Source organism: Enhydra lutris, unplaced genomic scaffold (assembly GCF_002288905.1).
Source record: "Enhydra lutris kenyoni isolate GAN:26980312 unplaced genomic scaffold, ASM228890v2 scaffoldscaffold60, whole genome shotgun sequence".
Classification (NCBI taxonomy): domain Eukaryota; kingdom Metazoa; phylum Chordata; class Mammalia; order Carnivora; family Mustelidae; genus Enhydra; species Enhydra lutris.
Window position 1 is genome coordinate 8,661,719 of NW_019154144.1, and position 13,976 is coordinate 8,675,694.

Here is a 13,976-nt window from a genome sequence, read left to right on the forward strand (position 1 = left end):
GCTGTGCTGGCTTCACACAGCACAAAAGGAGAAGCACAGGCTAGGTGGGGCCCAACTCTGCCCCGGGGACGTTAAGCATTCATCTTTTGGAGGCTGGGACTCCCTGTGTTTACTGAAAGAGACAGCCAAAGAAAAGGCCAAGCATGGACCCCTCACGTTGCTTACCCTCAGGTCAAGTCTTTCTCCTTGGGTTAGAGAAGTATTTGATCATCTTATTTCTGCCACCTTACAAAAAAATCCCTGGAAAGTCCCAGAGATGCTGTTCAAATCCGTTTAGCATCTTCCAGAGGGTGAGAGCCAGAAACCAGAGCAAAGATATGTGTAGCTCTAGGATAACTGCTCCCAACTGGCCCTGATCTTAGAGGTGGGTGGGTCCGAAGGCCCACAGGACATGGCCATGTAAACGGCAAAGTTCCATATGAATGTGAGTAACAGTGACAGTAATTAGGATGGTCCCACCATAACTGATTGCGTTGGGTCAAACTCCACGTAGAGGGACAGCAGCTTTCACTGACCTGAGTGTTGATAGGGGCTCTCTGGCTCCGAAGGACTCTCTGGGGAGTGAGGGTAGCCAGCGGTGCACGGGGACTGTGTGAACACGTGCCCAGGTCCTGGAGAGGGAGGGAAGGCCGAGCACGGAGGCTGCTGGAAAGAGTCTGGATAGGTGGCGTTGTGCGGCATGAGAGGCTCACTGTGGAGGGAGGCACTGCGGAACTTGGCCAGAAGGCTGAGCTGGGGGTTATATTCACTGTGCCTTGGCACGAGGACGGGAGGCAGCACTAGGATAAGAAAGGAACCAGTGGATTAGAATTGAGCTTTGGCTCCTCGGCACAAAATCCAGTGGACGCTTACTCTTTGTGTCTGCCCATTTTCTTCATGATAAAGCTCTGTTTTCTGGGAACTGCCCACCCACCATTCTTTGTGCTTATTGTAAAGCTGTCAATTAAGGTTCCGTCGTTTCCCAGAAAGTGAGCTGGTAAAGCAAACTAAACACCAGTGTTTAGTACTTAAACACTCTTGCAAACTGAATATTAAGCAGAGTATCACAGTAAAAAGTTTAGAGGAGAATCATTCTGAGGTCAGCACACTAAAGAGACTGCCTATTCATTCCTACCACAGAAATTACCAGAACTGCCCTATTATCTGGCCTTCTGCAGGACTAATTGTTTGTGTCTTCTTTTGATTCTGCCAATAAAGTGGTTTGGTTTTTTTAAAAGGCAAAATTGGTTTCTAAGTGATGCCCAGAATATTTTTCTTTCAGAGACCATGTTGAATTATTCAGACAGGCAGCCTAGTGTTGCTAAAGTTTAAAAAAAAAAAAAAAGAAGAAGAAGAAGAAAAGAAAAGAAAAGAAAAAATCTACTTGTCTTTATCAGAAAGCTCTTAAAGGTACCTAAAAATGACTAAGTAAAAGATAAACAGAGAGTAATACAAAGCAAATCAGTAAAAGATAAGCATCAATAAAAAAAACTTATAAACAAAGCCCTATGTGTGTTTTTTCTGGGTTCCACATTAAAAAAAAAAGTGGTTTTGATCCTGATTCTATACAAAATGTTAGGAATGGATGCAATTTTCAAGGGCAAGTATTATCCAGGCATTCCTAGTTCTTACGGACTTCTAAAGTGTCAGAGTGCCTGGCACAAAGAAGATAATCAATAAATGTGGTACAACCTGTGACCAAAGTAAGTTCCAGAAAGAGAAGCAGAGAAAACAAGGAGGAAGTGGTCAAAGGCAATTGCAAAGCTCTTCTAAGGGAAAATAATCCTTACCCCCAGCTGCCAAAATGGAAATCAATTGAAGAGCCAAAAATAAATAAATAAATAAATAAACTACAAGATAGATATCAGACATTTAAAAAGAGGAAGAAAGAAGTTAATATAAATTAGCTAAGTCCTCATCTTTTGTATTAGTCAATGAAATTACCTGAAGGTGAAAGGTTCAGAAACAGATATATAAGCATATTATATAGGATTACCTCCATAATTTTTAGTAATTAATGTATAAACATATCGTCTACATGTATAAATATATTATCTAGAGTTATCTCCATAATTTTTAGTAATAATGGAGGGAACAAAAAAAGAACTAACCAAGAATGATTAAGAGAAGTTGTTTCTGGAGATGGATGGGGTAGCTCTTGTTTTTAATAATATTACTGGTTTGTTACCACATGCAAGTATTGATAAAAACTTTGATAAAAAGTAAATGTTTTGGAATAAACAGATGACAACAATAGCGATAAAATAACAATAACATCAATCACAAAGTCTACCACTTCTCTGCCATCATACGTTTATCTCTTTCCTAACAAGCAAGTTAGAAAATAAACTCAAACAGGTAAATGAAGTTTTAAAACTAAACCACCCCAGCTGAGGGTGGCAGAGAAACAAATGAATTCTTCCCCCTTAAAAACCCAGTGTATGTGTCTATGTGTATAATGTATGACATTACAGAACTCTCCACATCATCATCTAAAAATGAGCTGGATGATAAGCCATCACTTCCTTTTATGTGTTCCATGAGTATGTGGGAACAAAAAGATGACCTGATTCATGAAAGGCGGGGGGGCCAACAGAGTCCATGGTATATGGCCCGGAAGGGGGGGCCCAACAGAGTCCATGGTATATGGCCCGGAAGGGGGGGCCCAACAGAGTCCATGGTATATGGCTTTCTTCTGCAATGACACTTCATTATAATGCTAACAAGGCTCAAAACAAACACTCATTTTTCTTTTTTGGATGAAAAAGAATTGGGATAATCTCTGTAACTTCAGTTGTAGTGTAAAATATCTATAGGGTATTCCTAACATTGTTAAATATAATGCCTCACACCATCCAGAGGCAGAAACTTCTATTTCCTCATGGGCCAAAGATCTGAGACACCAAAAAGAAAAAAAAAAAGGTTTGTTTTCCTTTATTGAAACAAATGTCTTGATAATGTATTTTTTACCATTCACCTAAAACCAAAGGCAGTGATTTCTGTAAAGAAAACCAATGGTAATCATCCCGGCTGGCATTCAGCTTGACTGGCTAGTTTACCTTAGATACGCACTGGTCATATTTTTAAATATTTCCACTCAAAACATAGCTGTCTTAGTCCATCTGGACTGTTATAATAGAAATACCATACAGTGTGTGGCTTATAAACAATAGAAATGTATTTCTCACAGTTTCCAGGGCGGGAAGTCCAAGATTAGGGTGCAGCATCGTTAGGTTCTGGGGAAAGCTCTCTTTGAGGCTACAGACTGGGACCTTTTTTGCCCTCACAGGGTGGAAAGGGATGCGGGATCTCTCTGGGGCCTCTTTAATAAAGACACTAACCCCATTTGTAAGGGTCTGTCTGCATGACTGAATCATTTCCCAAAGCAACCGCCCCCACCTCCTAGTACTATCACCTTAAGCATTAGGTTTTCAACATATGAAGGAGAGGGGGCACAAAAATGTTCAATCCATAGCAATAGCTATTCCTAATTACTAAATTCTATTTCTAGATCATAACTGCTGCTTACAAATATGACATAGTAAGATTACAGACACTGGTTTCAATTTTATGCCACCTTTTAAATACAACACTATCTTAACAACTAAGCACCACTTGGGGGAGAACAGTGGCAGGAGTTATTCCTGCCGCATATGGGGTGCAGAGCAGAGCTGAAAAGATTTTGTATCTCTTTCAAAACTCATGTGGTTTTTATATGTGGGTATTTTATATAGAAAAGAAATTATACTCCTGAAATAAGCTCTAGTTGCATGGAGTAAAATCATGACACACTACAAAAACACTGTTTGCCCAGAAGCTACTAGACGCAAGCCATGCAAAGTGAGATTTGGGGACTGATAACACTTTACCAGCTGCTAGGTGCCAGCCAAGGAAAATACAGTTTTGAGGTTGAGACTGAACTGTTTAGAAATTTATTAAAGTTAGCAATTTGACAGGGTAATTTTATATCTGTTGAAATGCAGATATAAAATATTTTATTATAGGGGCACCTGGGTGGCTCAGTGGATTAAAGCCTCTGCCTTTACCTCAGGTCATGATCCCAGGGTCCTGAGATCGAGCCCCGTATCGGGCTCCCTGCTGAGCACTCCCCGCTTCCTCCTCTCTCTCTGCCTGCCTCTCTGCTTACTTGTGATCTCTGTATGTCAAATAAATAAAATAAAAATCTAAAAAAAAAATATATATATATATATATTTTATTATAGTTAAAAAAAAAGCAAACCTACGTTTGCCTTTTTATTTTTGTCTTCTTAAAATTTCATTTGCCACGTAATTCGTTTGCATTACAAAAGTACTGATATTTGAAGGATTGAAAATTTAAAAATTAAAACGGATCCTTCACTACAGATAGTTAGAAAGAACTTAAATAAATGATATAAAAGGTTGTGTGAGTAATAAGAAAATCAGAGTGCAGCCCTCAGTGTTCCTAAAATGGGGGAAGGTTGTCAAAAAAATGAGATTTCAAATGCAAAAAAACTTAACTAAGCTTTATGATAACTAGGAACCCAGTAAACTTGCTTAATATTAGCACCCTCACTGTTCTCAAAATATTTACTTTAAACATGGCCAGAAAGTTAAGTACAAATTTGATTTTTCTAATAAAAAAACAAAAACAAAGTTAGGAATAAAAAAAAAATCCCGGATGGCTTAAATATTACCTTAAAATTAATACAATCTCCACGCGTCTTCCATTTTGGAAACTAAAACCTAAAATGTTATGATATGAAATCCATCTGCCATATGTAAATATATTCACATTACCATTTCTAAAAAGAACCTTACATAAACTAAAACACAAACTAAGCCTTTAAAATTAGGTGTTCTAGGGGTGCTTGGGTGGCACAGCTGGTTAAGTGTCTGACTCTTGCTTTCAGTTCAGGTCATGATCTCAAGATCGTGATCTCAGGGTCCCAAGATCAAGCCCCACGTTGGACTCTGCACTTGGCTTGGGAGTCCGCTTAGGATTCTCTCTCTCACTGCCCCTCCCCTGCTCATTCTTATGCTCTCTCTCTCTCTCAAATAAATAAATCTTTTTTAAAAAGTTTAAAAATAAAATTAGGTTTTCTAGTATTCAAAAGGAAAGCCAGAGACAGTTAACAAGATACTGCTTGCAATGTACATTTTACAACTACATTCCTCAGAAAGAGTGAAATGATTTCTTAATGAATATTTTTTTCATTGGGTATATTCTAAATGCTTAATATAACTCAAATCTTTGAAACAAAAAAGGTATCAAACCATTGTCTTAAAGTCAGACCTGGATGACTTTATTTTTTTTTAATATTTTATTTATTTATTTGACAGATAGAGATCGCAAGTAGGCAGAGAGAGAGGAAGGGAAGTAGGCTCCCTCCTGAGCAGAGAGCCCGATTCGGGGCTCGATCCCAGGACCCTGGGACCATGACCTGAGCCGAAGGCAGAGGCTTTAACCCACTGAGCCACCAGGTGCCCCAGATGACTTTTTTTAGTAGGCAGAGAATCCAGAGAGAAGCAGGAAAAAAAAGAAGAAAGCTAAGACCTATATGATCTAGTGGAAACCCATCAGATTCACCAGGACTTTCTCAACAGTCTCATACAGGGACTAATCCTGGGATGAAATGACGGTGAGAAGTGTCTACACCCAGGCAGTTTTACAAGAGGATGGTGAGATCTGGAAGCCTGAAAGTCACCTCACAAAGACCACTGGCAGCTGAGCACAATTTCTCCACCATTGCTGTAAGGTTAATTGAATTTTGGAGCCAGGCGGCAGGCTGGACCCCCACCACGGCCCGCATGCCTAGACAGAACCATCTTTTAATGTACATGGGCCATTCCCAGAGCTCCTGGGCCAGCCCTCTGGTCTTCTGGGATGAGGCAAACAGCCAAATAGGGAGAGGAAGCTTCTATTAAATCTGCATCCCAGCAGCCACAGAAACACTCAGTCCAAGAGGAATGGACTCCAACTGTTCCAGTCAGTGTGAAGGACAAAGGTAAACTCCAGACTTCAAAAAGACACACAAAAATGTGTGTCCACACACACACATGTGTGACGGGTTTCAGAATGGTATCTTCTTATATTTAAAGCCACACTTAAGAAAATTGCCAGTCTCTCCCAGCCCCTGTTTCTTTCTTTCCCTGAAAGGATTTCCAGCACTTCTTTCACTGGCTGTTTGCAGACCCAGATAGGAGATACTTCCATGTATGTGAGCTTGTGGAAAGTGGCAGCAAAAACCTTCTTTAGGGGGCGCCTGCGTGGCTCAATGGGTTAAGCCTCTGCCTTTGGCTTGGGTGGTGGTCTCAGGGTCCTGGGATCCAGCCCCGCACCAGGCTCTCTGCTCAGCAGGGAGCCTGCATCTCACCCCCCCCCCCCCCCCCCGCCGGCCTGCCTCTCTGCCTACTTTCGATCTCTCTCTGTGTCAAATAAATAAATAAAATCTTAAACAAAACAAAACAAAAACAACCTTTAGCTTAGTTCGGTTTCACTGAGGGAGACAGGACGGGAAGGAGGATTTTTTTTTTTACAGTTAATAATATCAAGGCCATATTAAGATCTTCAAATACCCCAAGAACTAGAAAAACCTGATGATAATAAACTCCAAGATACATCCAAACTTCACTTTTCAAAATCACACAAAACTTACATGTATACTAAAATTATCTTCTTTCTAGACTTTTCTGACCACAAAAACAAAGGTTTGGATTACTTCCTTAAAACTGAACCTTCCCCTCTTCCTTTCTTTCGGTGGTGGTGTTGGGGGTGGGGGTCTTTGTCTTGCCGACGCCCCATCACTCCTCATCAACTGGGACACAGTTCCTCAACTTTTAAAACAAAGGATGACATCAGGAAGAAAACTCACCTGGAGTCTCCACCCGGCGGTAGTGATAGGGGTTAATGCACACCTCTTTCTGCTTGGAGCCAAATGGGAACTCACAGCACTCCAGCGGCTTCAGCTCGTGATGAGACTGGAGATCAGGCCAGCGCCACACGCGGCAGTAAATAACATGGGGCAAACCCTTGCGGTGGGACACCTGCAGCCGCCCATCCAGAGACCGGGGAATTGTCACACATTTGCTGGGCTGCCCTGGACAGCTGAGGGCCCTCTCCAGCTCATCCATGGCTCCTTTCTTCTTCTTTAATTTCTTCACTAAGGAGTCTACCGCCTTCTCTGCCCACTTTTCCTCTTCATCTCCTTGCTTCCAGCCTAGCAGTCTCTTCACTGCTGGGCTGGTGAAGGAGAAGAGGGAGCTGATGGGGGTGCTGGAGTGCATAAGAGGTGAACTGCAGGCGTCCAGGGCCAACGGAACTGGAGAGACGGCCCGTTACTGCCTGCAGGGCCTGAGGGAAGAATGTAGCAAGAGACTCTCCAGGGATGTCATAGGTACAAACTCTCCAGGGATGTTGTAGGTCTTTCTTTTCTTCTGGAAGTAACTGACCGATCCAGCTTGGGAACTCGGTGGACTTTCTCCCAGGCCCTACAAGGGCCTGGCCAACTCTGGAAAACAAAAACAAAAACAAAAAGACAAGATAAAGTTCTAATTAGCTTCATCAGGATAATTAAAAAAAAATTAAACATTGCATATAAGGAAGAAAATACACTTCAAATGTCTTAGACTTGGAAAGTCTTAGTCATCTTTGACTCTCCCTCTCTACCATCCCCTTACCCAAGTCTTGGTAATTCTGTCTTCAAAGTGCCTCTCAGATTTTGATATTTCTCAGTTTCTACCAACATGTGAGGTCTCGCCCCCCTCACCACGCTCCTGGATTGCTGCAACAACCTCTGAGTAGCTCTTCTCTTCCAATTCTAATCCATTTACTCCCCAACACAATTTTTACCGAGTCATTTTCCTATTTAAGAAATTACAGTGACTCCTTCATTTCCCAAGTATAAACTTCTCTCCCTGGATTTTGACGGCCTCTATAATCTTTCCACAACACGCTCATGCGTCTTCCTTTCTCAATTAGAGTTTGTGCAAGCAATCCATCTTCACTGTTGGAAAAATATATAAATGGAATAGAAAAAAAATTAGGACACTAATAATCTCACCATTTATGTACAAACTACTTTATAGGACAGTGGTTTTCAAAGGACCAGAGTTCCCATGAGGGGGCTGGGCTGCCAGGGTCCTCAATTTTCCAATTACATTTCTGTGTGCGCTAGATTTTCTTCATGTGTTTCAACTTAAAAAAATGTATCACAAATGATGATACGCAAAAACAGATATGAGAATCCAAGTGTCATCTCTTAACCAGGCATTAAAGAGATTTGCAGAGATATGAAACAGTAACAGTCTTTTTAATAATTCTTTTTAAATATCATTTTTAAATAAAAATGTTTCTGTTAATATATAAGGGGTTTATCATTCTTTTTAAATGAATCAATAAATATGTTTAAGTTTGTAAGTCTTAATTCTGAAAATGGTAAAGGCTGATAGATATGAGCCACACAAACAAAGGTTCTTTGGAGTTCTCAATAATTCTTAAGAGTAGAAAGGCGTCATAAAACCAAAAAGTTTGAAAACTGGTTTTTTTTTTTTTAGAAGTTATACATACTCATGGTACAAAAAATGTGTACACAAAAGTACTGTTGTCCCATTTGTTATTCTGCCTGAAAATCAGTTGAATACTTCTTCACCCTGTCATCCAAAGGAGACATTCTTTCCTCATTATTCAACAGTCCCATTTAAATTTCCTAAGGTAGAACCACACTTCCTCTTCTGTGAAATAGTTGGCTCAAACAAAACCCTCTCCTTCTTCGAGATTTTGGAAACCAGTACCTTATTAAAGTTTAAAGTGTCTGTTGGTAACATTTTGGAGCACGCAAACTCATTTCAGTATGTTAGAATCAATCTAGCTCAAAATCTCCAATGACTGCTTATTTGATATGCAGTAAGTATCATTTTCTCTTCCACTTCCCCGGAGGGAAAGCTGTATCTATCCAGGTACAATTATATAAACTTCTCCCAGCAAAGGTGCTACATAAACCCCTGCTGTCGTGAGAGTTGTCAGGCCCCCCCAAGGGAGGAGGATGTCAGCCTGGTTACAAGCAAATTGATGAGTTTAATAAATATAAAGCAGCACCCGCATCACTTTGTTCTTCATATAGACTTTAGCATTGAATAGAGAGGTAAACTCTGAGGCAAAGGAGACTTGAGGGCTTGATAGCTGGGTTTTCTCACTTGGCAGTTTGACTTATGCTCAGTTTTATTTGGAAAGGTTGATTTTGTGGCTTAATGATCATGAATTTATAAAAAATAGTTAAGTCACCGTGTTCAAGGTCTGTTTATTTAATCAAGACAGGCTGCCTTAAAGCAATGGTCGAAGAGGATTGGGAGCTTGAAAGAGAAGTAACACAGTGCAGAATGACCTGAACCCCCAAAGAGCTTTGAATTCTGCTTAATTTTACATGGGACTTCCACGAGTACATTGTGAAATAAAGCTTGAAGTTTAAGTCAGGGATACATAAAAGCTTTTTACAAAATATTCAGCAGAGTTAAACCAAATAATCCTTCAAAAAATGTTTGCTCCATGAGACAAATAATGGTTCTCTAAACTGGGCTTTGCTGCTGTTGTTTTAAACCACGGGTTCCTACCTATTAATGACACATGAAATCAATTTAGTCAAACAAAATAGCTTTTGTACAACAAAATAGACTAGACTGTAGTGCAGCTTACAAAGAAAGGGTATTATTTCATTAACACCCTCACTCACAGGCGTGTGCTCTGTGTGAGTGTGTACGAGTGTACACGCTCTTATGCTGAGGGACACTGAGCAATTTGCAACGCACAACGCAAAGCGGTTTGCTACTGTGGGTTACAATCCAGAATGACTGAAAGGCACTACCCTTAAACCAGAGATCCTGAAACCATGTTCGTTCGAGGCTCACCTTGGTGAGTGACTTTCTGGGCCACCATCTCTCCTCATCCGTTGGGGGCAACACCGAGACTGGTCAAGAACGTAAGGTCTGCGGAACCCTGGCTCTGTGGTCTGAATCTCACTGCCACATTCTGAATCTTTATGATAGCCTCATAGTGGCTCCAAAACTATGCTTTTATTGCTATAAGCCCAGCGCCTGTCTCATTACACAGAGGCCCTGGCATGGAGGGAGACCCCAATGAGTCAAATTCAGAATCTCAGAGTATTTCACACCAAATGTGTAATAAAAGCCTCTGGATAGGGAAGAAAGAGGATAAAAAATATCAGAAAGTTAAGATTTAGTAAAGCAATGGGTAGGCATGCAGACATTCAAACAATACTCTCTATACTTGCTCCTATGTTTGATATATATTTTTAATAGAAAAAGTAAACTCAAAAAGGGAATCAGACTTGGATTCTCACTAACACTAAGGCTTCAGTTCCTATTTGTCCAGGTTGCCACTTCAGGCTCATTAAAGCTTTTCCATTCTCACTCACATAAAGTTTTTGCCACCAGTAGAACAAAGGGCCCCTTGTTTATTTCCAGCTGGCCATTACCCCGACATCAACAGTGTAGCCACCCTGTCCCCTCCGCCCCATGCAAGCTTGTTTAGGAGTGTCAACCTGGCTCAGAACAGCTTTCTACTGTCAGATAATTTAAATGCCCATAGACTATCTGCTCAAACTTACTGCGGCCTCCTGAAAACACCAGTGCCCAGGCTCACCCTATAAGTAAAAGACAACACTCCCAGGGAGGTTATTAAAAAGCGGTTCCACAAATAGGAGTAGAGTTGTTAATATTGCATGTAGTTCCTCTATTCCTATAAAAAGTACAAAGAAGAATGAAACAAAACAGACTCTAAAGATGAATGTATGTGAAGGATTTATAAACAAAAACCTGACCAGATAATTTCTGCAACATCTAATGAGAGCTATGGAAGCGAGATGCCAGAGGTGGCTACACGAGGAAGAGTCCTTGGCCCAAGGCTGGGGTTCTAGAAGGATTTTGGAGATGATAACTGAGTTGTACTTAAAAGGATTTAGGTCACAGTTAAAAAATAAACTAACTTAAAGGGCGCCTGGGTGGCTCAGTGGGTGAAGCCTCTGCCTTTGGCTCAGGTCATGATCTCAGGGTCCTGCGATCAAGCCCCACATCAGGCTCTCTGCTCAGTTGGGGAGCCTGCTTCCCCCTTTTCTCTCTGCCTGACTCTCTGCCTACTTGTGATCTCTGTCTGTCAAATAAATAAATAAAATCTTAGGGGCGCCTGGGTGGCTCAGTGGGTTAAAGACTCTGCCTTCAGTTCTGGTCATGATCCCAGGGTCTTGGGATCGAGCCCAAAATCAGGCTCTCTGCTCAGCGGGGAGCCTGCTTCCTCCTCTCTCTCTCTCTGTCTGCCTCTCTGCCTACTTGTGATCTCTATCTGTCAAATAAATAAATAAATAAATAAATAAATAAATAAAATCTTTTAAAAAATAACTAACTTGGCAGATTAGGATAATTTTCTATCAATTCTTTTTGTGGTTAAATTCTCACTTTCCTATGAAAACTCTCTATCCCTTGCCACAAACCAACTATGTGGTCTCTCTGAGACCCCTCATTTTCTCATCTACAGATCAAAGGGTGGGGTGCTCACCCTCCCTGTGAGGGTCTGTCTGAGCTATAGTTCCATGACTCCATGGCTGTTGGCTGTACCTGCCACATGGGACTGTGCAACTCATTTAGCTGCTATTGACGCTACATGGCTACTCCCCCCCACCCGACACCCGGAATAGTCCAGTCTGAAACCAAAACCTTTACTCGTGAAGCTATATTGCATAGAGTGGAGCAAAACAACATTCCCTCCTCCACAGTTGTCAAACCGACCCTTTTCATAGCAAATGTCATCTACCAACACCACATGATTTTCACTCGTCTTTCTAGATTTTTGTTTCTTTCTAGCATTGTTTTTATTATCACTAAGGAATAAGAATGAAAATGTATGCTTGGCATTACAGTGTTTGACATCAATTGCAGTGCCTTCCTCAAGGCCTTCCTCACCCCAGATCTCCACAAATGTCATCTGTTGGCCATTAGAGCTTGCCTTCTGTGGACAGAAGGACAAAAGCACTATGCCCATCCCTCCTCCGGTTCACTCGTGATCCACTTCATGCACAGCACGAAACAGGACTTTCTTTTTTGGGCATATGAGTTTTATGATAGACCCCACTGAGGGAACAAAAAAACTCCTCATTTCCAAGTTTTTAAACAGGACCACTTAAAAGAAAAGCAGCACTGACCACATGCATACACCATGATTTAACTGTACATAATTCTATACTAAAGTCCAATTTGCCAGGCTGGAAAACACTTTGGGAGATATGAACCATTCATTTGTAATCTGTCAGTCTAAATCAAACTCCTGTTAGCAGTTATTGAGATTATTTTTACTTACTGGCCTCCTTAGAAGATTCAATTGGTGATTTTAATTCTGAAGAAAACAAAATTCAAAAAAATTACCATTTTAGATGAACACGTTGGCTATCTGCCCTGGAGCATGCCTAAGCACTATACACAAAGAACCTCTGAACAATCCTTCATGGGCACAGCTTCTTGGTCAGTGTGGCCAAGAAAAGTCCACATCAACTACCAGGTCGAATGCCATTGTCAGCCCAGGGGATCGGGAGGCATTGGTCTGTTCTGCAAGGGCCCACTCCAGAAATACTCACCATGACAAAATGTTACTGTTTCATTATTTGCTTTGTTTTTTTAAATATTTTAATCTTATCAATTTGACCCTCTAATCCATGGTATCCCTTCTATAAAACAGTTTTATGAACCAAATTCAGAACTTGAACTTACTTGCCAAAGAAACATTTAATCTCTTAAAGGAAAAGTCTGTTTCCTTGACTACTTTTATAACACTTTTTGTATACTAGTAATTAATATGGTGATTTTGAAGTATAAAACAAGTGCTTTTGAAGTATAAAAACAGATCCAAAAAAAGTCTACCTAGAAAATAATTGGCTGTTATTGTCCCTATTATTATATATACATAATGTGTTATTTCTCTATACATAATGTGTTATTTCTCTATACATCTGAAGAGATACCAGGTTTCACACACATACACAGACACAACTGCACTGGATGTATATTTCATTAATTTGACTTTGTCCTCACTTAATTAGTCTGTCATCCCTATGTTTTTCAAGTGGGTGACAATCACAAGTTTGCATTGTAAACTATAAATAACTACCCCATACATGCACCAATTTAGTGTCATCGAATAAACGTATCAATTGTGCAAAAATGGAAAATGTATCATGATTTCATATTCTGGAAAAGAGGCTTTTCTAGCTGTATTCAGAATTTTCCTACAAATCTGTGAGAGGGCAATTCCTATTCACAGTCTGCTAGTTAACATCTTGTTGCAGGACAGAATATCTTCTGACCACAGTACCAAGGAAGATCACAGAGATGCATCTTTATAATAGAGGCTCTATTCAAAAGGGCCATGATAGGACTTCAGGTCATCTGTTGGACATCTGAATTGTCTGCTCATTTTGAGTGACTGTACATACATGTTTTTCTAGGGAGACAGTTCATGGGTATTTTTCTGCAAATTCTGAAAAGAACCTATGACCTCTGAAAGGTTAAAAAAACAAAAAACACAAAACACTGAATTAGAAGAAAGAAGAAGGTAAGAGAGAGAAGGGAACAAGCTGAAGAGACTAAAGACAATTGTTGACTGTCCCAACTAAGACGGAGGAGAGCCTTAAAGACTAGAGTCAGAGGGTTTTGGAAAGATGGAGGAGTATGAAGAACCAGAAATCTGTCTCCCCATCTAGATGATGATTATTATCCTAGCAGGATAACTTAACTATTCTGGAACTCTAGAACCAGTTGAAGGATTACAGTTCTAGGGGAAGATTTGGATGGCGAATGTGGCTAATATGGGTCAATTGCAGTTCTTAGCTCAGTAGCAGTGACCAACCCCCGACTCCTTGGCAGGCAACTGTGCATATGTTCCTGCAGCACCTTGTACTCACTCTGCAGGAGCCAGGGAAAGCAAAATGGATCCTGTCCTCCAAACATCAGGTATCTGT

At 40.6% G+C, this 13,976-nt stretch overlaps 1 protein-coding gene across 1 annotated transcript in view; it reads right to left on the reverse strand.

Annotated features, from left to right (window-relative positions):
- The window catches only part of LOC111158545 (SMAD family member 9), a 42,436-nt gene extending 32,459 nt beyond the window's left edge, over window positions 1-9,977 (reverse strand). Inside the window, exons 1-3 of the mRNA XM_022520640.1 lie at window positions 9,862-9,977; window positions 6,834-7,469; window positions 516-779 (exon numbers count right to left, since the gene is read on the reverse strand). Coding sequence (XP_022376348.1) covers window positions 516-779; window positions 6,834-7,245 — 676 coding nt within the window. The 5' untranslated portion in view covers window positions 7,246-7,469; window positions 9,862-9,977. The remainder of the gene's footprint in view (window positions 1-515; window positions 780-6,833; window positions 7,470-9,861) is intronic.
- Between the last annotated feature and the right edge of the window lie 3,999 nt (window positions 9,978-13,976).